Below are 25284 nucleotides of genomic sequence, written 5' to 3' on the forward strand. Positions count from 1 at the left end.
CAGTCAATGTTGCTTTACCATGGGCATGTTTAACCAGCTATATTTCTATTTTTACTCTCGACTAGTGAAAGCAGGTTGCACACACTGGTACCTTTTTTATTACCGATTTTCACCAGCTGGCCTGTGTGTTTGAGTGAGCCTCCAGTCACTTTGGCACCCATGCTACCCAGTCTGCTGCGGGTGGAGAGACTTCCATTCTGCTCCAAGCGGGGAATCTTAGCCGGGGGACCTTTAGGATCAATGAGATTGTTGTTTTTTTCTGAATTCTCCTTCACTTGCACTGTTTCACTGGGTTTTTCCATGCTCACCATCAACTCTCAGAGATAACCTACCAAGTTTAAAGAAAACCACTTCAAGATATTACTGAGGTCAGACTCGACAACAAATATAGAGGTTCTCATGTGGAGTGTCCAGATTTTCTAATACCAGCTCTTTTATTTAAAAATTAAGATCTTTGTAACTTTACAGCACATTAGCTCCATGTAGATTTTCAGAAAGACTATTCAAAATGCCAGTCCTTCAGAAAAGGCTTCATGGGGGTCAAAATGCAAGAACGACTGTGATTGATGCTGCTAAAGGAAGAATGTTGACATTTTAAGGCAAACGCATCCTCAAATTACAGAACATTCACTTCCCAAATAGTGGTGCCAATGCACAGACTTCAGGCCAGTGTCCAACACAAAAGGACCTCCGAGTGGTCCAACTTTGACATGATGACAGCCAAAATATTAAAAGATCATCCTGAGGGAATCCTCCGCCTTTCACGAACTCCAGCAAATTCCACGTTTCCCCCGACTGCCGCGGCAGCCGGGGTGATTCCCAGCCTCGCGCGGCGGACCTGCCGCGCGAGTGATTTTCGGGCCAGCCCCGCCGGCTCTCCTCCTCAAGCCGACTTGACAACTTTCTCCCTGCGCTCCCCAATTCCGCGCGCTTTACCAATTCCACTCCAGGATTTCACGTTTACATTGATTTCGGGGGGGAAAAAAAAGACAAAGAAACAAACTAACCAAAGCTGTCTGGGTGCGCACACACACACACATCAGGGTGGGTTTTTTTCCCGTCCCCCCCCCCCAAAAAAAAACTACAAGAAATAGAATTTCGATCGCAAGCAACTTACCCCCTTCTCTGCGCAGAGCTAAAACTTCCAAGGCATAAGAGAAAGAGCAACTCTTCGCTTCGGACTCTTCCTGAAAACTAACAGCCGGACGGGTTGGTTTCTGGACAGTATTGAACTCCCAATTACTCTCTCTCTCTCTCTTCCAATAAGATGGGTTTTTTTAATATCTTCTTCCCTCTGAGGGTTTTTGAAGGGGAGGGGAAAGTGTCTGGGGTGACCAAAAAAAAGGGAGGGGGACAACTTGGGAGGCGGACGTGATGTTTATGGTTTTCAACCCCAAAAAGTCGGTGACTTTTTGTTGTGACTGGTGTTGAAAAGTCCGGTCCAGGCTGTAGCTTGGAGACGGTGGCTGGCGGCTCTCTCTCTCTCCTCCTCAGTCAGGACGGAGCCAAGCAGCTTCACATTAAATTATTAGTTGCTTTGAGACTCATCACTCCTCTCCTCTCCCCCTTTCGCTTTCACCTCTCGGTGGTGAGAAAATAACCCTTGTTCCCCTTCCGAAACATCCCGCTCTCAGGCACCGACCTCCGGACTGCTTTTCGATTGCATCACTTCTTGTTACTGTCAGAGTAATTTGTTGAAGAAAATAATAATAAAAACAAGGGAGTGGGTGGGTGGGGGGAGAGAGAGAGAGAGAGCACAATTTCCGGCAGGCGCGCAAGAATTTTTAATCAGCTTGATTACTGTAAGACGGCTCTGCATTTATTACAGATAATAATACCACATGATCAAATAATTATAGCACTGGCTCAGCCTCAGGGCTGGAAAAGAGAAGGGAGGAGGAGGAGGAGAGGAGGAGGGGGGGGGGTGGGGGTCGAGTCAACAACAAACAGGAGGAGCTTTTAACTCGTCACCGCATGCTCCTCTCGGCACTGTCGGTGCGAGTCCGTGTGGGAAGAGGCGGCTGGTGGGAGATCAGGAGACAGTGTTGGCCGGAATTGGGGCACCATCAAAGCCGACAGGACTGCAAATTATTTCATGCATCAAGACATGCTCGGGGTTGTTCCGGGAGAGGCGGCCAGATGGATGCTTGACACACACACACACACACACACACTCCCTCTCTCACCTGCACACGGACATAGATCGAAACATACGCGCAATGAGGAGGCTAGATTCGCAGACAGAGAAAGGTATACACGTGTTTATCTTTGCTGTCACTGTGTGTACATTTTTTTTAAAGTCACGTTTGCAATTTTATTTCCCGGTTACTTTAATGATTGACGTCTCCAATTCCCCCGCTCCTTTCCCCCTTTGCTCTCAGTGAACGCGAGGTTGTAGTTCGGACCGGAGATTTCGCTCCAGGGCTGTTATCTTTGATCCAGTGACCCATGTTATTCTTGCCCCTTCCCCATTCCTCCCACCCCGAAAGGGAACCTTTCACGCTCCCTTTCAGTAATGCATGACAAAATTCACCTCGCCAGGCAGACGCTGGTATTTAAACTTGCAACCATTTACACTTTAAATCCTGTCATTCCATTCTAAGCTCTTTTTGAACTGCATGGATTGACCCAAGTCGGGCAAATGCCCGATAAATGGGACCAACTTTACTGCATCAGGTATGGACCAAAGGGAAAAGGTTCACTGTAGTTAATGTAATTATGAGTCACGGCCTCCACTTTGATCCAGGATCTACCAAGATTGTAGCAACAGTCACATATGTTAATAATCCACATTGAATTATGGGGGTTAATTTGTTTTCTGAATTCTTTTGATCATCTACAAGTACACAACAAGACTCCAATTTACTGGCTTCACACTGGTAAACAGATGAACAAATACACACACACACAGTGTGGGTCTAGTACAGAGTGATCTTGAATGAATCTTCAGGTATTTGTGGTTCTGAATCTCCTCATATACCCTATGATGTAAATAAAAACAGATAGTGCTACCAATGCAAAAGAGGACAGGGCTCACCACAGTTGGAGTCTAGCTGTATGAATACTTCCTAGTTTTCCTATCTGCTGATAATACCACAGAGAAACTGTCCATTAATTAAAAAATAAATAACTCAGTTTTGATGAAAGTTGAAATTTTAATTTTGTTTCTATTTTCGCAGATGTCACCTTACATTTCCAGTTGTATTCCTGATTTCTAGAATTGTAATATTTTGTTCTTTTAGGCTCCATAACCTTGAGAGTTTCAGAAAGTACTGTATATGTATAAATGAGTCTATGTAATGCATGAATAGATGCCACCATGTAGTAGCATTCCAGATTAGAATATACTGGAATTATTCATCAGATCCGTCTTCAACTGCAGCGAGGGCTTAACAATTAACATTTTAAGTGTAGACTTCATCCAATATATTTGCTTCCTGACAGATGGTGATTGGTCAGTTGAGGAAATTGTGTAATTAAAGGTTTCCAGTCTGACAGAGTTTTGTTTTAAATGAATTGGAATTCCTTGGAAATTATTTATCTAAAATTAATTGAAACAAATTTTCTGATCTTTCTTGAAGTGCCATTATTAAAAGACCAAAACAGAGCTGCTTAAACCATGGGAAGTAAAAAAAATGATAATAGCTACTCTACCCCAAAGGGAGCTTTAACAAAATACACCACCGTCTGTTGATATGTGGATGGCTGATGTCAGTTTCAAAAACAGAGTGTATCAAGTGCAACTTTCTCTGTTCCTCTCACCTGTTAAGTTTCTTTGTTTTAATATCTGTTTGTAAAGGTATTTAACTTGTTTTCAGCTTTAAAAAACCATGCCAGGTTGCAGAATTACATGTGTGCCATTCACATTCAAAGAAGATATTCCAGAAGTGGAACCCTTCAACAACAGTCATGAATAAAGTATGAAAGTGAGAGCCATATAAGAAATAAGTTGACACTTGTTCACTATTCAACTTGAAACTTATTAAAATCAATAATCTGCACTATTTGCTAACATTTTTGAAAATATCAATAATTTATTTCAGTTTTCTTAAAAGATATTTGCACATCTAGCAATTCAAACAAAAGTGAATAAAATGTCGAAGGATACACTCAGCTTTCCTGAGTGGGAAGTAACCCTTGTGTGTGTGTAATTGATGATCTTTAATCCCTTGAGGTTGCTGGACATTAGGATACATTTAATCACAAACCAAAAGTTACATGTGTGAAAAGTTGGCAGTCTGACCAACTTAATCTATATAAGTAAGAAATAGATAAGGAGTCATTACACCTGACAGACAGAAAACTAGGTATTTACAAAGAGACAAAACACCATTTAGTGGAGACAGGAAATAATTACACTAAACATGACATGCCTCAGGCCTGATATAACATAGCATCCAGCTTGCAGAATGGCTTCAACTAAATGGAAATCTTAACCCTTAATAGTCTGGAAAATCTCATTACAATTCAATTGCAGGCAATATATTCTGAAAACCTTTAAATGTATGTATTCCATTCCAAAAATCACAAACAATTCTCATCCATTCACCGTGGTGTGTAAATTAATTTAAATATTTTTGATCAAAGATCACAACTTCCTTTGTAAATATATTTAGTAAAATCAAAGGAGAACAACTAATTGCAAGTAAATTTATTGTATATAAAAGAGATAAAAGCAAATGATCTAATTAGTGATATTCTTGTTGACTGAATTCATTCTGGTATGTTACGGGAATGGAATTATTTCCTATTTTGTTGTAACAAGTAAGTTGTTTCTTGTTAGAAAAAGTGGGGGGTGGGGGTGGAGTTCAAAGGAAATTTACCAGGCAAGTTTTTTTTCCACACACAGAGCATAATAGGTGCCTGGAATATGCTCCCAGAGGTGCTGCTAACATGATCACACTATCTTTGAGGCATTTAGAAAAGCTTATAAACAAGTAGGGAATGGAGGGAAATAGATGATATACAGGCAGATGGAATTAGTTTAATTTGACATCATGGTTAGCATAGACATCATGGGCTGAAGGATCTCTTCCTATGCTGTTCTAGTTTCTTAAAGTAAAATAAAGACAATGTTTATGCCTTGAAACAAGAAAATCTGCAGATGTTGATGTTTAGTATAGTGCACCATAATGCTGGTGAAACTCAGCAAGTCATGTAACATCCACAGGAAATAAAAGGCAGTCAATGTTTTGGGCCTGAGCTGTCCCTCAGGAATGTGGAAAAGCAGGTAGACGTCTGAATAAAAATAATAATTATTTTTATTCAGGTGTCGACCTGTATTTCCACATTCTCAAGAAAGGGCTCAGGCCCAAAACATTAAATGCTTTTTACTTCCAATGGATGCTGCAGGAACTGCTGAGTTTCTCCAGCACTTTTGTGTACTGCTTTGTTTAGGCTTGTGTTTATCTATAATGAACTCTCAGACCATAGATCCTGAGTAGCCACCTATTTTATAATTAACACTTTTTGTAGAAATGCAAAAACAATGAAAAGTAATCATTCCGCTTCTAGTTGGTTTCAAATGAGTCAAAATGAGAATAATGGGATTGAGTTAAGAGTATCAAAGTATCCAAGGCACAAGCATGTGTGAGTGAATTAGTCACTGTCATTGGTTGGAATGTTGAGGGGATATTTTTGGTGTTAAAGAGCAGAGGTTCCAGAGCTACCAGGTTGGAATAACTGAAATCAGTGGAGCCAGGAGGCTCCAAGGAGAAAAGTGCAAAAGATCACAAAGATGTCAAAATAATTAAAATCTCTTCGTAGTTAGCTAAAATTCTAGGAAAGTTGAGGCTGGTGTGCTGTCAGTTGAGTGATGAAAAATGTAGCTTTGAGGTGATGAAAGTATAGACCACGATGTCAGACACACAATTTTCTCAGAATTAAGTGGGTTTAAAAAAAACTAATCACGCATGAGATGTAAGTATTAAAATATACCAGTATCAAATTTAATCAGGCAAGCTCAAACATTATTGGCCATGCCCAATTACCATCATGGTGGCAGCAGTGTTTTTCAGTATTGCAAACAGCGTTTTCCCGGAAAGATAGGAATGTTCAGCAAGTAAGGCAGTATGTGTTGAGAAACAGAGCTTTGATCAATTCATCTCTCTTCACAGATAATGCCCGACTTGCTGAGAGTGGCAGCATTTTTGTTTGTTTTCACTCCTGGAAAGAGTGGTGCTTTGAAAACAACATGCAGTGGTATTCACATGACCCTCCTGGTAGTGGGTCAAAGGTTTGAAAGATGCTATTAAAGATAACTTGGCCTGTTGTCGTTTCCTGTATGGTGCTGAGGTTCTTGACCATTGTTGGACATGGCAGGCAAGTGGAGACTATTTCATTACACTCTCTACTTATTTCTTATGAATGTCAGTTCAATCTTTTATATTCAGATTGAATAGTTAAAAGCTTAATTTTCCCTCCTTGATTTTGCTTTGTTTGTCACTTCAATCCATACATTTTTGGAGAAGGAGTTTTTGTTGTACTCTTCACTCAATGGATAGTGCAGTGGTGAGTACCCTGACATGTTTTACCCCAGAGGTGCCAGTCACTTATAGTTGTCTGTCTACCATTCCTGTTGAAATGATCCAACTCAAGATTGAGACCTGATTAAATCCAGACAATTTCATGGATACCTGAATCATCTACATGGAGCAGTCTCAGTAGGAAAACTATTAACACTTGTAAGCATATAACACAATAATTCAACAAAAAAAAGTTTCTTTTGTAAACAAATTCTGAAACTTCAAGAGAACAAACAATTGTTTTTCCCTAATTTGTCGTTCATTTTTCTGTCAGGTGAGATTCAGTGATACAATTAATCTCTTATTAGCCCACACAATTAATCTCTTATCAGCCCATACACTGAATTATGCCAAGGGATACTTCAAATAACTTATTGCCAATCATTTTACTGAAGACAATATTAAAGTAAAAAAGTAATTGATGATGGAGATATGACAATTCATTTGTTTAGTAATTCAAATAAACTGGAAAATACATACATTCCATACACATACTGCGTATCTCAACAGCAATGCAAGTTTCAAAGCCAATCCTAATGCAGTTAATATACTACAAAATTAGTAATCCAAGGTGAAGTGTTCCACTTTGTAAAACACCCTTTTGATTGCTTGTGCAAGGATTTCTATTCCTGTTGCATTTGTCATAAATTATATGCAGTGTTTAAACAGCAAATCCCAAATCCAATTGAACATTGAGTCATACTCCTAGGATTTATCATTGACTCCTTAAAATTAATTGACAGAAAATATGGATAAGCAAGGCCATTCAGCCCTCCTTAATATGTCCATGCAGAAGCAGTCACAGGGCCAAGTTTATTCAACTTGTTATTCCAGATTTTTATTTTCATAAACTCATTACAGAAGTCCTTTCAGCTAGCTAGAAGACTATTCTTTTTATCCTGCTATTTCATGCTGAAGTACTTTATGTGGAGTACATTAAAGAAACCAATTAAAAGTAGGGTGTTTGGATGACCAAAAGGGGCCATGAGAGGCCGGCAAACAGGTTTTAAGAAAACCTTATACTTGCATTAAAAAGGAAAGATTACAATGAAGAGGATAGGACTACTCATTGATAAAGGATAAAATTTATGCTCGAGGTCAAAAGAAGTGGGGAAGGTAGTGAGTACTTTTCATTGGTATTTATCGAGGAAGATATGAACAGGGAGAATAATATGGAGAATGTACATGTGTTAGGGAATTTTAAGATTAAAAAAAAGAGGTGGTGTTTGGTCTTTTGAGGAGCTTTAAGGTGGACAAATTGCCTGATCCTGACAGATATATCCCAGGTGTTGTGTATGCACTCACACAATTAAGACTTGGAGATGGGATGCTTTCTCATCCTTTACTTCTAATAGACTGACATAGCTACTGACACATGGGTTATACATATGGAAGGGTGACATCATGACATGAGCGTCATGATGTCAAGCAGAGGGTGGGCTTATACTCAACACCAGGTTATTGAAAGAGGCCAAGGAAGCAACTGCTGGGGGCTTGACAAAGATCTTTGCATCCTCACTTGTGACAGAAGAGGTTCCAGAGGACTGGAGAGTGGCTATCGTTGTATCTTTGTTCAAGAAGGGAAACTAGAATATCTAGGAAATTGAAGGACGCTAAGTCTCAGGTCCGTGGTAGGGAAACTATTAGAATGGATACTTTGGGGTAGGATTTATGCATATTTGCAAAGTTGTGGTCAGATAGGGAGACTGAGCATAGCTTTGAGAGGGGCAGATTATATCTTACGAATATGCATTTTTTAAAGAGATGGTAAAGATGGGTGATGGAGGCAGATTAAGTGATGTATATATGGACTTTAGTAAGGTATTCGACCTCATGATAGGCTGATACAGAAGGTACGGATTCATGATGAATTGATAGTTTGTATATGAATTTGACCGGCCCATAGAAGACAGAAGTTAGTGGTTGAAGGTTGCTACTTGGACCTGAGCCCTGTGACTAATGGTGTACACAGATATCAGTGTTGAAATCCCTGTTATTTGTGATGCATATAAATGACTTGGATCGAAAAATAGGTGGGTGGGTTAGCAAGTTTGCAGATGATACAAAGTTTGATGGAGTGGTGGACAGTGTAGATAATTATCAAAAATACAGCAGAATATAGACCAATTATAGATATTGTCAGAGAAATGGCAGATGGAGTTCAATCCAAGTTAGTGTGAGGTATTGAACTTTTGAGAGGTCAAATGTAAAAGGAACAAATACAGTTAATGGTAGAACTTTTAAAAGCATTAATGTGCAGAGATATCTAAGGTTCCATGTCTATACCTCGTTGGAAGTGGCCACATAGGTAGATAGAGTGATAAAGAGCGTGTATGTGCTTGACTTCATTGCGTATAGAGGCCATGTGGTTGGACTTGGAATACTGTGTGCAGTTCTGAATATCCCATTACAAGAAGGATGTCAAGGCTTTGGAAAGTGTACAGAAGAGGTTTACCAGAATGTTGCCAGGTTTAATGGTAATGAATTATGGGGACAGATTGGACAAATTTGGGTTATTTTTTCTTGAATGTTAGAGATGCATTAAATTATGAGAGGCATTGATAGAGTGGACAGTCAGAGGACCAAAGTGTCACACATGAGAGGACATTTAAAGGAGATATGTAGGGTAAATATTTTCAACTGAGAATGGCAAATTACTGGAATGAGCTGCCAGGAGTAGTGGTGAAAACAGATATAGTGGCTTGAAGAGTTTTCCAGATAGACACATGAATATGAAGGGAATGGATCTATTGTTCAATCATCCGATTTTTTGTTTGGCATAAACCTGGTTCAAAGGACCTATTCCTGTGCTGAGAGAGTGAGTTAGCTTCAGTACGTACAAATTAGCAGTCAATTTTTTAAAAAGCCAATTTGATTTGAAGGGATTTTGCTTTCAATTTTGTCACTGGTTTCTTTGGAAAGATTAAAATATATTCCAATTTGAAAGTCTGGTCAATTATTGGAACTTTAATCCCAAGATTGTTATAAAACAGTTTGATGATAATATAAATACTATTTATCAGAGAAGAAGAAAGTTTCAGATTACAAAATAAATAAATAATATATACTATATATAGATATATATTCTTCATTTGTTCACTTGGGCAGAAAAGTGAGAAGTGGAATTCCATCCAGGTAATTGAGATAGTGTATTTGGGAAGGTGTAGTTTGTCAGGGGAATATATGGATGGATCTTGAGAAACACTGAGAAACAGAAACTTGCAGTGTATCTCATAGAACTTTCACCATGATTTCTTAAAAGATTGAAAGGATAGGCAAAAGCCCTGATCCTCACACATTTTTAAAAGTGCCTGATGTATACTTGAAGATCCACATTCAGCAGTGCTATGAATCAAGTGCTAGAAGAGGAGATTAGTTCGATGTTTTTCAACAAGCATAGACGCATTGAGTCTCTTGTGTGGTATAAATTCTGTGAATCAACTACAGAAGTGGTAAGTGAATCTGGAGATTAGGCAGCTTTAATGTTTGCATTACATGGAGACAGAGGGAAGGATAATGTGGCGTTGGCTGAGGAATATTAGTTTTGGAGAACTGAATACTCTCACAAACAAGCATTAATATGAATCACTCAAGATCAGTGATATATTGACCAGGAGAAAATTAACACATTGTCTACACTATCCAACAATACACTTTATTCACAGGTAGAGAAACTGCTCTTCATTGAAAATGTTCAAATCTGAAATTAAACAGAAGATGCATGAAATATTCAGCGGATCAGACAGCATCTATCGTGAAAAAATAGGGAATGAATTTTTATCACCTATTCTGATTAAACAATTTCATTTTTTAAATTTCCTATTAAACAAAAGTATGATTTTTCTGATTTCCATACCCTTGAGAGAATATGCACTTATCTTTACCATTTACCATTGCTTAGTACCACAACATCAGTATTCTGTGGTTCATCTTGATCAAAACTGAACTGAAACAGCATCTATAAGGCAGAAGTCAGAATATGAAGGCACACGCTCCTCTTGCCAAGAAGTATGTAGCACCAAAAACTCAATACTGTCCAAAGCAGTTTCTACAGTTGGCATTCCATCAGCCACCCTCAACAGTCATTCCCTCCATTGGTGGTGTCTACAAAACTCAACATTCACTAAGAGCATCTTGTAAACCAGTGACCTTTACCACAATAAAGAGAATGGTCAACAGGTGCATGGAAATTCCATTGCTTGCAGGTTCCCCTCCCAGTTACACAATATCATGAGTTGGAAAGATATTGCCTGTCCTTTATCACTGCTATGACTACATCCTAGAACTCACTGATCAACAGCATTACAGGAAAACATTGATCAGAAGAACTGCAGTGGTTCATGAAGGCTGCTCAGCTCAACTTCTCAAGAGCAGTATCCAGCTCTGGAAAATTAATAAAAAATTCACTTTTACATCTTTACAACTCTGAATGATGCTGAACATATTCTGTCTAAGTTTATTGTTGGAACATGTCCATTTGAATTGGCCAAACATTTACATTGAAAATTTAATTACAGAATAAGGGAAAATAATGAAACTGGAATAATTCATTTGTCTCACTTTGTTCTGAATGAAAAGAGTTAATGAGACTTTCTAATTCTCATTACATAACCTTGGAGACATCATATCAGTTGTTCATTCTGGTAGAATTTAAATCACCCAAAATCATGGAAGTGAGCTTTATGACAGCCCTCCTCTGCTATTCAGGGGTTTATTTCAATCCTCTGATTCTTCAGCCTAGTTAAAGGAATATTATTTTCTTATTCGCACTATCTAGTCTTCTTATAAATTTATGGACCTGTCCATTTTGTCCTGTCTATTCCTTGTTTATTTTAAAGACAAAATATGTGCCCAGCACTATACTGAAATTTCTTTGGAATATCTATAAGATAGAGCTTGAGAGACATCTACCTTAGATGGACATTGACTGACTTGAAACATTATCCATTGATTGGTGGAAAAGTCCTACTATTCATTTCTCTCACTTTGTTACGTTTATACTGCTTGTCAAATGGCTATTTTTTTCATTTACCTAGTTTGGTTTACTTTCCATGATTAGTATTTTGCACTTTCTATCTCTATTTGTCTCTAAGTTTTCATTTTAATCTCTACATTCATGTATTTATGGACTGTTCATTGCAAACTAGGTTTTAAGGCAGTGGTTTTCAAACTTTTTCTTTCCACTCACATAACACTTTAAGTAACCCCTATGCCTTCGGTGCTCTGTGATAAGTAAGGGATTGCTTAAGGTGGTATGTAAGTGGGGGAAAAAGAAGGTTGAAAACCACTGCTCTGGAACCAATTATTACAGAAATATTTTGATTGAGAAAAATTGTCATTGGCCCATATCCTTTGGAGTTATGAAACCGTGCACATAACAAGTCAATTAGATACAAACAAAACAGTGATTTTCAAACTTTTTCTTTCCACTCACCTACCACCTTAAGCAATCCCTTACTAATCACAGAATACCTATGGCATAGGGAATACTTAAAGTGGTAGGTGAGTGGAAAGAAAAACTTTGAAAACTACTTCTTTATGGCAACTCTACACCTCAGTCAACTATTACCTCGGAAGAGTTTCTGCATCTGCAACTGGAACAGAGGCACTTTACTGCCACTTCAGCTGACATTTCAAATTAATGAAAAGAAACTGAAACAGCATTAAATTATTTGTTGCCAGAGGAGCTGCTACAGGATTTACAAGACATTTGATCAGGAACACAAATAGGAAAGGTTTGGATAGGTATATGGGCCAAACGTGGGTGAGGGACTAACTCAGGTAGATAACTTGGTCAGCATGGATAAGTTGAACCAAAGGCCCTATTTCCATGCCGAGCAGCTCTGTGACTCCACCACAAAATTCTTGTTTAAGTTTATCTACAGGTAAACATAGATTCAGATTCAGCATGGTCGAGTTGAGTTTCCTTAAAAGTTGTCCAAAAATGTTAACATGTTTACTTACATTTCATAAAACTGCCCTTCCAGTAATACAGCAGTAAACTTGGACTGTATGCTGTTGAGTTTATAGAGGAATGAGAGGAGATCACAATAAAATATACAAAATTCTTGCAAAACTTGATTTATCGTATGCCTGGACATTGTTTCCCCATGCTGAGGAGTCTAGAACCAGGGGTTGCAGAAAAAAGGAGAGGCATCTATGAAATGTGAATTTTCTCCACTCAAGACAGTGAAGATTTTCTGGAATTCTGAGGCACATGATCAGCCATGATCTTAATGAATGTCAGAGTAGGTTTAAAGGGTTAAATGGCCAATATATTTTTTTTCTGTTAGCTTACAAGTAAGTTAGACAGACCCACTCATTAACAGAATAACTTCTATATGAAACAATAGTAATATTGAATTTGCTGGTATGTTAAAATCTCTGAGTTGTCCTGTAATTATAAAAAATACAAACAATTATTATCTTGGCAAAAACAAAAGTACAGACATTAAATTTATATGTCAGAATGTGGGTAAATTTTGCCCAAATCCTAGATCTTGCATCAACTCTGATAAATACACTAATTATTATTTCATTTCATCATTTTACAAAGGGAATAAAATTAGGCAAGTTATAAAATCCTGTCAGTTGCCCAAGCAGATACAGGCATCAAAACATCCAAACATGGATGATGATTACAAATAGACAATTTTGCTCCTTGGGAAATGTGTCACCTTGAACAATAACTCACCAAGCAAGAACAATGTCAACCATGGACAATTCTTCACCAGTCAATCTCTCTTTATGAATAACATTTTATCATTGCAAATGTTTCATTGACAAATGTTACATTATCCCTTGATGTAGACACTTGTTCACCATAGACAATTGCACACCATGGACATTATTTTACTAAGGATAATCACTCACCACAAGTAGTCTTCCACAATTGAGAATGCATCAACATGGACGAGTTCTCATCATAGACAATGCATTACCATAGGCAATCTCACTCAATGGACAAGCTGACCATGAGCAATCTTTTCCCATTGACCAGGGCTTCACTATCTTGCATCATAGCCAATCCCTTACCATGGACAATGCCTGGTCATGAGTACTCATTGTGTGTAATCTCCCACCAAAGACTTTCATCTTGGACCATCTCACACTTTGGACAACATTTCACCATGATTAATATCCCTCCATGGAGAATATCCAGCTGTTGACAAAATCATGGACACTGCCTTAATTCCTTGAACATTCACCATGGACAACACATTAACAGCGACAAAACCTTACAATTGGTGGCTGTGAGAAATCTCATTGTGGATCATTCTTCACCCTGGACAATCCTTCACTACAGCCAATCTCTCACTACTGGCAGTGTCTCACTCGGTACATTGTTTCACGTGATCTGGGTCTCACGTGGCAATCTGGCAACATGAAAACGGCACTTGAAGGAATAAAGATTAATAGGCCTGCAAATGATTAATAAGCATTAATCTCTGCAACCTCTAAAGTATATTCCTGTTTTTCATTAGATTCAAATTGCTTGTTCTAAGGATTTGGTGGGGGGGGGGGGGGACGGGACGAGACTGCAGCGTCTGGGAACAAAGATTATGACAAACCAGTCCGTGCAAGTGTTAGGTGGCCTCGGGGGAGATTTTACAGTAACCTATGAGCAAGTAAGGTAAGGTAAGGATTAAGCAAATCAAAGTAGAGGAGAGCCAGCCAACAGACCTCCCCGACTAATCCCAGCGCCGAATACATGGGACCAACAGTTGTCTAAACGGGAACTAAAAAATACTGGAAAATAAGAGGAAATGTAGATCTATTAATCAGGGAGAATAGTTGTTTGCCCATGTATTTGTTGGAAGACCAATGATGCAGATTAGCGAGGCCTGTTTTGTTTCAGTTGGCGCGAATTTAACGTGAAATGTTTAATAAAAATTGAACCCCACTGTGACCGAATTAGCGCAGTGCTATGTGGATGATGGGTTAAGTAGTACCCATGTTTTACTTCAATGAGCCAGGTTAAGAAAAACGTTGGGTCAATATTTGATGGTTTCATTTCGAAAACAAAATAACAATATGTCGCAAAAATAATTTGGCGCTCAGATCTTAGTAGAGAGCCATCTGCCAGACAACATTTTAAGTGAAGCGTCCACACTGACCCCATCAATATAAGCATAATCGATGGCACGTCCGAGTTGAAGTCCTCAATAAACAAGGTAATTTACCTGTGAGACGTTTCAGTTTCATCTGCTGGAATTCATAGGTTATGCCCTTGCAATATTGCACATGGCTCTACTTTGCCCATCTACACGACGCACAGTTCACGATCTCGTTGGCTTCAAGCTGGTCGTTCACATCGACTAATGTGATAGACAGGGACGCGGAATTACGATTCCCTCTTATTCAGGCTTATTTCATGCACATATGAAGATGACATAGCAACAGTAAAACAATGAGGGATTTAGGGCCAGGTTTTAAAGTTTATAATTATGTCCCCTCACATCAAGGTTCAAAACTAAAAGTGCTCCCAGCACGCGTCAACTCGCTAGAGCTGAGTACACAATCGCACACGCACAGAATTGTTACAGCTGTACAATTCAGTTACATTGAAAACGATTTCTCACAGATTAAAGTGGTAATTGTCGTTACAAAATCACTCTCACCACAGCTCCACGTATTGACAGCCACAAATCACAAGGCGTCCTCCAACAAAGGTAAGTCACAAGCTCTGCCGTGTGGACAGAATTGTCGCCGCATTTAAAGTTCCTGCTTTCTCCCTCTGCAAAACACAAAATTGTGCAGTAACAAACCGGAGCGAATGCTCTGCTTTCGTCTCGATTGCTACGAAAGCGTGTCAGAAGTCCTGATACTTCAGGAACTGGTCTGCGAAAACTTCTCCCGGATGAGCGTCTTGTGCGGTAGAGTTCACAAGAGATTTTAAAAAAAAACCCGATAGTATCAGTTCAGAGTAAAGTATGGGACGTGTCTGGTACAGTTCATTCAAAGGAAATCAGCCTGGCAAAATATGCAAACACTTCCAGTTGTCGTTATTTGTTGAATGGAGGTGAACCGCAACAGGAAAAGGGGCGGTGTTGCTGATCTTTCGCTCGAGTTATCCCGACGCTTGGTTGGCGAGGGCTATTCTCAACCCTCCGGACGAGCCCCCGCAATTCTCCGACCTCGCACTGTTAAATGATTCAAGTACAGTATTATCCGCACCGAGCAGAAACTGAAACCAGCCAAGGTTGGCTAATATTTTAGGTGGGGCCGAAGAGCATCGCATGCTGTGCAAGGGAAATTCGGCCCTCAATGGGAACAAATTACGCCGGCTGGAAAAGCATCAAAACAAATAGAAAACACAGGGTCGCATTGTTCGCGCCGTGCTTTAATTTGGAAGTGATCGGTTGCGAAGTGAGCGTATTTCTGATCTGAGCTAACACCAGGTTCCCGAACCTCATAAAACGAGTTATCAGTTCCTTGTTCAAGACTCAAAACTTCAAATTGTTAGTTAAGGACTGCGTAAGTTGAACACAACCCGAGATGTGATGCAGCAAACCCCACACAATATTCAACGATATTTTCTCCGCTCTGTTTTTTTTTACTTAATATGTTTTCTCCATTGATTATAATCCTTGATTTTATTTTCATTGCGTGAAAACAAGCAAAAGGTGGTGCAGAAACCAAGTTTAATCTCTTTAAACTCTACTTTGAAGTTTTTGAAATCCTGATACTGAACACTGACCTCATTGAGGACTTGTCTGATACGATCAAGTTGTCTTATCAGCGTATTTGCTACTTGAACTTCATGTCTCCGTCAATTTCTCGGGCGCTGAATTCCTCTCGAGTTCCTGCTTGTAAAGGGTTTGCATATGTCTGTATCTGCGCGTTTCAATGCACTACAATAATTTCACATTGGCACTGGGCTCTTTTTTACCCGCAGTCCTATTGTTTGAACACACGAACGATTCATGAACCTGGTTTATTTCTGTTTACTAGGAATACTACATAAAATTGGCTCATGTACAAGAGTGGCACAAAGGCTCAACAGATAGGCTGATATATCTTATTTGTTATATTTACAGTAGACTGTTGATGTCATCTGTTAATAACTGGAACATTAACTCCAGACTTACTAAAAGAAGCACATTTATCCTGAGAAAAATGTGTACTTTGTCAATAAAGAATGAGGGCGTCGTAAAATATCACAAGAACTTAGACTGTCGTTGAAATTTCTGTGTGGTTTCGACCAAGATAGTTTAGTATTTCACAAACATGGACAACTTTAACTCATGTATAGAGTGCAACTGAGCTCCTTTGTGTTTTTTTTTAAATAATTTTTCAACCCGAAATTATTCGTGTTGATTCAGGATTAGAACTGAATCACGTTAACGATGACTCCAGAATTTTTTTCTCTCTCTGTATTAATGAACAGATACGGTATCATGAAATAGTTCGACTTTAATCTGTAATATTCAACCATGGTACTGTGAGAATTAGAGCGACATACTAACTGAAAACACTCTGTAGTTCATAATATGTCCAGATTTCTGAAAAGATATTAAATTGGGAAAGTATTTTTAATCTTTTTTTTCTTGAAGTTGTATTATCTTGTTAATCATTGGTGCCTACGTAGTTTTGACAACCTTTCTCTTAAAGTATAATTTACCTTATGTGTCAAAAACAAGAAATAATTACTGATACATTCAATAAGGCGCCAGTCCATACGAAGCTTTTGTTTTAATATCTAGGTGTATCCCAACAAGCAAGCTGGAGCTTAAATATTATTTTAGAGTTGAAAATTATATTTTCCAATATTTGATTCCACTCAAAGCAGTCATATTCTTTCCATGTGGCACTAAGTGCATTCTTCACAGTGAATGAACCGAACGGTAATAAAATAACTATTAGTTTTTGAAAGAATGGCTATTTCAATGCAACACAGATCCGTCGGTATAATGTTGTTGCTCATTCCACTTAATATTTGCTCTAAAATGATATAGCCATTTCTGTGTTAAAGATTGATAGCACACACCTGTTAGGAATGCATCTTTTTTTAAACACCGATTCAAGTGCCACGAATAGAAATCAGACGAAGTGCTCCTGTTCAGATGAATTGTGGCCAACCTCAGCCAGCCTGTCCACTTGGTGGCGCACTGCGGAACTACCTGGCCCTAAATTCCCAAGCGACAAGTAACAAATGGATGTTTTCATTGATTGCCCTATTTTGCAACACTTATTTTATTGGCCATGTAATCAATGCATTTCGGATTCCTTGTTTTAATAATTTAACTGTAGATCTTCACTTAAACAAAATGTATACTAACTGGTCACAATCCCTGCAAATAGACTGCAATCATCTCAAAGCTTTCTTGTATTGGAAAAAAAAAGTAACCTTTTATATTGTTCTTGTCCCCACCTGTGCAGGATCTAAACTGAGAAACCGAACCAGTTTCAGATTAAGTTTCCGGTTTATGACAAAATGTGATGAGTAAAATTCAAACGCAGTTAGTTCCGCCTGACTTAGGCTCGGTCAAGAATTGAACTCAATGCAAAATGCGACTGACTGAGAATCATCTGCCCCGCTGTCTGAGAACGGGCGCTTCGGCCAAACCCCCCCAAATTTTTCAAGAGTGTGAGGCTTTATTTTAAAGATCACGTAAATATTCTTTAACTACTAATGAGTCTGGGATTCATTTCGAGGGCGTTTTAATAATAATTTTTAAAAATCATATGTTCCCAAAGTATTTTGAAATATTACTGAATGAATAAAGTGGGGATTTATGCATTCATTAAGCATTCATTGCTTTTGGATGTAAAAAGAATGGCTCAAAACACATCACTTTAAGCTTGATTAAAATAAGTGAACAGCACAAACTAATGTGCATTAAAATAGAAATTTCATGAGCTCAGGGTGTCCAAATCCTACTTTTAGTCAAATAATTCTCTGTTAAAATGAAGTCAGGGTGGTAAGACAAGTAAACACGGCAGACAGTTTGCAATCAACATCCTACAGACAACAATTAAGTAAATGTTTCAGTGTAAACACTGACCAGATTGCTGGATGATGCCCTCTGCTTTTCATTCCTCTGCGTTTCTACCATATAATAATGAAACTAAAATGCCAAAATCATATTTAATCTTGGACAGAAGCAATCAGTTTTAAACTCTAAAATAAAATGACAGTTCAGGACTTTTAACTATTTGTCTTCTTTTTTTCCTAATTTACTTTCAATTGAATAAAAAAACAATCAGATCGACTCAGTGAATTCAAAACCTTAATATTCACTGATTATTTTGAATTTATATTTGTCATAGCCATATTCTAAAATAATTTGTATTTAATTGCTGTATTCAGTGAAAATCTAATTTTGTTAACTTTAAAGTAATCCTTGTTTAAATTAATTTCTATGCCATCATTTATTTGATTCAACAAAATACCATATTTCTTTAGGTAGGTACAATGAAAGTAAAATCAAACAAATAATTGATAACAGGTGACACAAGTGATTTTTCCATAATTATCTGCTTGTGGTTTTCCCTTTCCGCTTTGACCACCCCTCTTTATCCTCGCACCACATGGATTTTCAGCATATCTTTCCTTCTTGTATTCCATGATTTCCTCTTCCCTGTGAGTTTGACATTAACTTGAACTTTTACTTATTTGAATAGATGAAATAAAAACTAAATATCATGTAATCAAAGAAAGTAATAAATGATGTGTTTTAATTGTATTCATTTATATAGAAAAATATTCAGTAATCTACTGGTGATATTTAATTCTTCTGTATATGATATAGTCACAGATATAGTCATTATTTTGGCAATAATGAATTTTTGTAAAATGGCAGAAATTTACTAATGTGTTACATGAGTGTTAGCATTAATTATTTGAATTTTACTGTGTAATACTATGCTTTTCAAAAATGTTCTATTTTTGAGAAAAAAATAAGGCATTTGTTATAATCACATGGTCACTGAGAAGTTAAACAGATGGCAGGCACATAAATGATTTCTGAGCACAAAGCATCAAAGGTGCACTAATGACAGTTGGCAAAATACTTAAGTCTGTTAAGTTGAACTTCTGGGGGAAAGTAGGAGAAACAATGTAGGAAACATGACAGAGAAATATAAAGGGAAAGCTGGCCAGAAGAGAAAGGTAGTTCTATGGCTGAGTCAACAAAGAATTGCTGGAGAAACTCAGTAGGTCAGGCAGCATCCTTAGGCAGAAATGGTCAGACATTTTGGGTTGGAACCCTTTATCAAAGGAGATATCAAGAATATAAAAAGAGGGGGAAGAACTGGGGTTAAGGGATGATATAGTATTGGTCAAAAGAACATGAAAGGGGTAGAAATGCAGATAATCTGAAACTGGTTCAGTTTCTCAGTTTAGATCCTGCACAGAGGAAGGGACCACTGTGAAGAGATGTGAACAAGTTAGAGAGAAAAGTAAAAATGTGAGCAGGTGAAGAAGACATGACAACAGTAGAAGACGCTAGTTCAGGTTTATTTGTCATCTGATCGTACCAGTACAACCCAATGAAACAGCGTTCTCTGGTCGACGATGCGGAACAGTGCAAAACACTTGTACAGACAACACCCATACAGACAAACAATGCATATACACACATTAGATATGTATATATATTAAATAAATATTCTTAGTAAATAGTAGAGTCACAGAGAGTTGTTTTAGCAGTGATTCAGCAGTCTCTCTGCTGGTGGGAAGAAGCTGTTCCTCAGGCTGGTGGTTCTGGCTCTGATACTTCAGTTTCTTTTTCCTGACAGAAATAGCTGGAAGATGCTGCATGCAGGGTGGTGGGGATTCTCCTTGATTTTGCAAGTCTTCTTTGAACAATGATCCTGGTTAATCCCATTGACGGGATGGAGGACAACCCTAGTGATCCTCTCTGTCACTTTTATGGTCCTGGATTGATGTTCGATCCAATGCTCTTGCTGAACCATACCACATTATGATGCAGCCGACCAGGACCCTTTCAATAGAGCTCCTGTAGAAAGTTGACCAAATGCTGGCTGGTGGCATTGCCCATCTCAGTCTTCAAAGCAAGTGCAGTCACTGTTGCGTAGATGTTATGCGTCCAAGATAGGTGGGGATTACCTAAAGCTGGAAAATTCAATGTTTGTGCCATTGGGTCTAGAACTATCCAAGAGGACTGAGGTAGATGATTTAGGAATGAAGAGATTAAGAGCCAATATATATTAGCTTAATGCATTTCCTGACTTGCTATATTTATTTCTTTGTGCATGAATTTCATGGAGTAACTTAGAATTCATGTTGAAATTACCTTAAAGCTTGAGTGTGTTCCATTTTTCCTCTCTTAATTGTAGGTAATTTCTCCAAAGGTTTAGTAGAAATATTTTATTATTATTTCACCCAAGAAAGAAATTTTATCTCCTCCCCCACCATCCCCCCAACCTTTTTATTTAGGCATCTGCTTGAAGAAGGGCTCAGACCCAAATGCTGATTGTCTTTTGCTTTCTGTGGATGTTGTGTGACCTGCTGAGTTTCTCTAGCCCCTTCATGTACTTCACTGCAGATTTATTATTTACCTCCTGAGAATTTGTCCATGTTTCAGTGATTGTGTGTGGGTCTGTGAGCAGGATTGGAATTACTGTAACTCAGTATTTGATTTATCTTCAGAACTTTGTGAAAAGAACCAAGCAGATTGTCTAATATATTAGAAAAAGAGAGCTGCCAATATGGTGCCATTGGATGTGTCATTTTTCAAGTGAGATATTAAAGTGAGGGTCCATCTGCTCCCTCACATGGGTATACATTTTCTTCCCACTATTTTGAAGAAGACCAGAAAGATTGATCAAACCTATTATATTTAACTTTATCAAAAACAATAAAATAGATATTTAGCCTTTATTTTGTTGATATTTTGGGAGATTAGTGTTTGCAAAATGGCAGTTACATTTCCATGGCCAGTATATCCTTCCTCAAGTATGGAGACCAGAACTGCACACAATAATCCAGATGCGGCCTCACCAGTACCTTACAGCATGACCTCCCTGCTCTTGAATTCAATGACCACGTTCCTAATTGCACTTGACTGGCTGAGAAGTACATTGGGATATCTTTTATTCCTGTATTGCAATAGTAGATTTAAAAAGGTAGAAGTAATTGCTTTTGGAAGTCTTGAGATCATTAAAGACATTAAATAAATCCAATTATTTCTTGGTTTCTGGAAAAGAACATAACATATGAAATAGGAGCAGAAGTAGGCCATCTGGCTCATTGAGCCTGCTCCGCCATTCAATAAGATCATGGCTGATATAATCATAGTCTCAACTACACCTACCTGCCTTTTCCCCATATTGCTTAATTCCTTTTATTATGTAAAAATCTATCTAACTGAACCTTAAATATGTTTAATGAAGTAGCCTCAATTGGGTAGAGAATTCCATAGATTTACTACTCTCTTGGAAAAACAGTTTTTCCTCATCTCCATCTTAAATCCACTCCCCTGAATCTTGAGGCTATGACCCCAAGTTCTGGTCTCATCTACCAGTGAAAACAATTTTTCTGCCTCTATCTTATCTATCCCTTTCATAATTTTATGTTTCTATAAGATCTCTCATTCTTCTAAATTTAGATGATTTAATCTCTTCTCGTAGGTCAACTCCCTCATCTCTGGGATCAACCTTATGAACCTCCTCTGGACTGTTTCCATGGCCAGTATATCCTTCCTCAAGTATGGAGACCAGAACTGCACACAATAATCCAGATGCGGCCTCACCAGTACCTTACAGCATGACCTCCCTGCTCTTGAATTCAATTTCTCTAGTGATGAAGGCCAACATTCCATTTACCTTCTTAATAACCTATTTTACCTGCATCCCAACTTTTTGCGATTCATGCACAAGCACTCCCAGGTCCTTCTGCACTACAGCATGCTGCAGTTTTTCACCATTTAAATAATAATCTGCTTTTCTACTTTTCTTACCAAAGTGGATGACCTCACATTTACTAATATTGTATTCCATCTGTCAGACCTTTGCCCACTCACCTAACTTAACTAAATCCTTCTGCAGCCTCTCCACATCCTCTGTACAATTTGCTTTTCAATTCAATTTAGTATCATCTGCAAAGTTGGCTTCACTACACTCCGTCCCCTCTTCCAAGTCATCAATGTAAATGGTGAACAGCACCGACCCCTGTGGTACCCCACTTACCACTGCCTGCCAATCAGAAAAATATCCATTTATTCCAATATATATTATCCTCAATCCATGCTACTATACTTCCCCCGAGTCCATTCATCTGTATCGTATTGATAAGTCTCTTGTATGCACCTTATCAAATGCCTTCTGGAAATACAAATATATAACATCAATCTGTTCCCCTTAACTACCGCACGGATTATATCCTCAAAGAACTCCAGCAAGTTTATCAAACAAGACCTGCCCTTTCTGAATCTATGCTGCGTCTGCCTGATGGAACCCCTTCATTCTAAATGTTGCACTATTTCATCTTTAAGACAGCTTCAAGCATTTTCCTAACTACAGACTGTGAGCTGACTGGCTGATAGTTAACGGTCTTCTGCCTTCATCCCTTTTTAAAACGTGGCATGACATTTGCTGTCTTCCAATTTGCCAAGACCTGCCCAGAATCTAGAGAATTTTGGTAAATGACTACCAACGCATCAACTATAACTCCTGTCATTCCTTCAGTACCCTGGGATACATCCCATTACAACTGGGGATTTGTCCATTTTCAGTCCCATTAGTTTGCATCATTATCTCTTTTGTAACAATTATTTTATCAAGGACCTCATCTCTGTTAGCATCTCTATTACCACTCTTTGTCATGCTGGATGTGTCTTGCACCATGAAGACTGACACAAAATATTTGTTCAATGCCTCAGCCATTTCCTCATTTCTCAATATCAACCTCCCTTTTTCATCTTCCAAGGGACTTATGTTGACTCTAGCCACCCTCTTCCATTTTTTATATATTTATAAAAAAATTTGCTATTTTTATATTTTGCGCTGATTTACTTTCATAATCCTTCTTCCCTTCCCTTATTTCCCATTTACTTGTCCTTTATTGCCTTTTAAAGTTTTCCCAATCCTTCAGTTTCCCACTACTTTTGGCTACTTTGCACACATGAGCTTTAAGACTCTTAATGGTTTCAACTGATCAGCCAGCTTTCAGTTAATCTCTGCTATACTAAAACATAGTGAAAGAGTTGTCCTGATTTTAATTCATGATCATCTTTAATAAAGGAAAGTTTCAACTGTATCCTTCAAGAGTTGCAAAGTGGTTCCCATTCATCAAGTGGTAAAATAAATGTGATCTTCATTACATTGATAAATCCAAGAAAATTAGATTCAGGTGTACCAATCATTGCATTTGAACTTTTTCAACCATTCATATTTCTTTGACCTCACCACATATGATGGATTATGTTGAATCATTTTTAATACAGTTTGTTCTCAGAAATGTGTGGTATTTCTATATATGGAGGCATCTATACTAACCATTGGACTGAAGACAAAACTCATCCTCGTGTATTCTGAGTTATCATGCTTTAGAAGCAATGGTTGAATTCCAGGTCAGCATTGACTGCTGAGGACAGACATTACACTAAATATCCGGAGGACAAAGGTCCTATATCGACAGCGACTTACAGCATTACTCCATGACCAGAAGATCCATAATGCGCCTATGGAAAATATGTATCACTTTCGATGTTCCCAGCTCTCACCAAAGCAAAATGCAGATGATGAAATTCACCCTTGCTTCCAGTGGATCATTACAGTCTTTAACTAACTGAGTAAATTAGTGTTCAAAGCTGAAGACCTCAAATCCAGCACAAAGCTCATTGCTAGCTGAATAGCAGAGATTATTCGAGATGAAAAAAGTAGAACACCACACATCTCTACAATTAAAGCATCAGAGGACCATGCACAAATAAGGCCAGCAGGACACAACATGTATGGCAACCCCACTTGTAGTAGGGTGTGCATTATCCTGCATAGGACTCATCAGCCACTTGCAAACCCATAGAAATAGTCACAAAGGTCACTCAAGGAAAAATAAGTAGTTGTCTTAACTGTTTTGCAATCGTGTTTTTAAGATTATGTTTTAATATCAATTTGTTCTACTTTTCCACAGCTTCTTCCTCGACACAACAACATTTACATTCTTGCCAAATAACTGCATTACAAAGTTGTTACTCTTCCTTGGTTCCCACATCATTCCCCTGATCACCACACAATGTGCTATTATTATATCCTACTTTCAGAGATCTCATTGAGGATTCAGCTTGAATAATAACGACATTACCACTCCACTTACACATATTTTGCAACACCAGAAAATAATGGAAATACTCAGTTTCCAAAGAGTGGTAAATAAACTAGAAAATTTTCAGTTTTTTGGTATAAATATCACCAACAATCTGTTCTGGTCCAATTAACAATAGCCTGGTATGTCCAGATATATAATAGTCTGGTATGTCCAGATATATAATAGCTTGGTATGTCCAGATATATAATAGCCTGGTATGTCCAGATATATAATAGCCTGGTATGTCCAGATATATAATAGCCTGGTATGTCCAGATATATAATAGCCTGGAATGTCCAGATATATAATAGCCTGGAATGTCCAGATATATAATAGCCTGGTATGTCCAGATATATAATAGCCTGGAATGTCCAGATATATAATAGCCTGGAATGTCCAGATATATAATAGCCTGGAATGTCCAGATATATAATAGCCTGGTATGTCCAGATATATAATAGCCTGGAATGTCCAGATATATAATAG

At 38.1% G+C, this 25284-nt stretch overlaps 1 protein-coding gene and 1 long non-coding RNA gene across 14 annotated transcripts in view; one reads left to right on the top strand and one right to left on the bottom strand.

Moving 5' to 3' along the window:
* LOC138750977 (DNA-binding protein SATB1-like) overlaps positions 1-25284 on the bottom strand; it is a 171249-nt gene that overhangs the window by 139404 nt on the left and 6561 nt on the right. Inside the window, exons 1-3 of one of the 12 annotated variants that reach the window (XM_069913078.1) lie at positions 16225-16326; positions 15146-15261; positions 92-328 (exon numbers count right to left, since the gene is read on the bottom strand). The exons of 1 other annotated variant lie outside the window; for it this stretch is intronic. In XM_069913078.1, coding sequence (XP_069769179.1) covers positions 92-311 — 220 coding nt within the window. In that variant the 5' untranslated portion in view covers positions 312-328; positions 15146-15261; positions 16225-16326. Of the gene's footprint in view, positions 1-91; positions 329-1117; positions 1734-14707; positions 14843-15145; positions 15684-16224; positions 16327-25284 lie in introns of those variants that run through there. 10 more of the 12 variants (XM_069913077.1, XM_069913098.1, XM_069913087.1 and 7 more) reach the window with 10 other exon arrangements.
* Positions 1100-6327, top strand: LOC138751038 (uncharacterized). Of its 2 annotated transcripts, none has more exons than XR_011349676.1 (3): positions 1100-1209; positions 3819-3926; positions 6117-6327. It is a non-coding gene; the product is annotated as an uncharacterized lncRNA (long non-coding RNA). The 2 variants fall into 2 exon arrangements; XR_011349677.1 differs by lacking the exon at positions 1100-1209 and adding an exon at positions 1941-2250.

This window comes from Narcine bancroftii, chromosome 1 (genome assembly GCF_036971445.1).
Source record: "Narcine bancroftii isolate sNarBan1 chromosome 1, sNarBan1.hap1, whole genome shotgun sequence".
Classification (NCBI taxonomy): Eukaryota; Metazoa; Chordata; class Chondrichthyes; order Torpediniformes; family Narcinidae; genus Narcine; species Narcine bancroftii.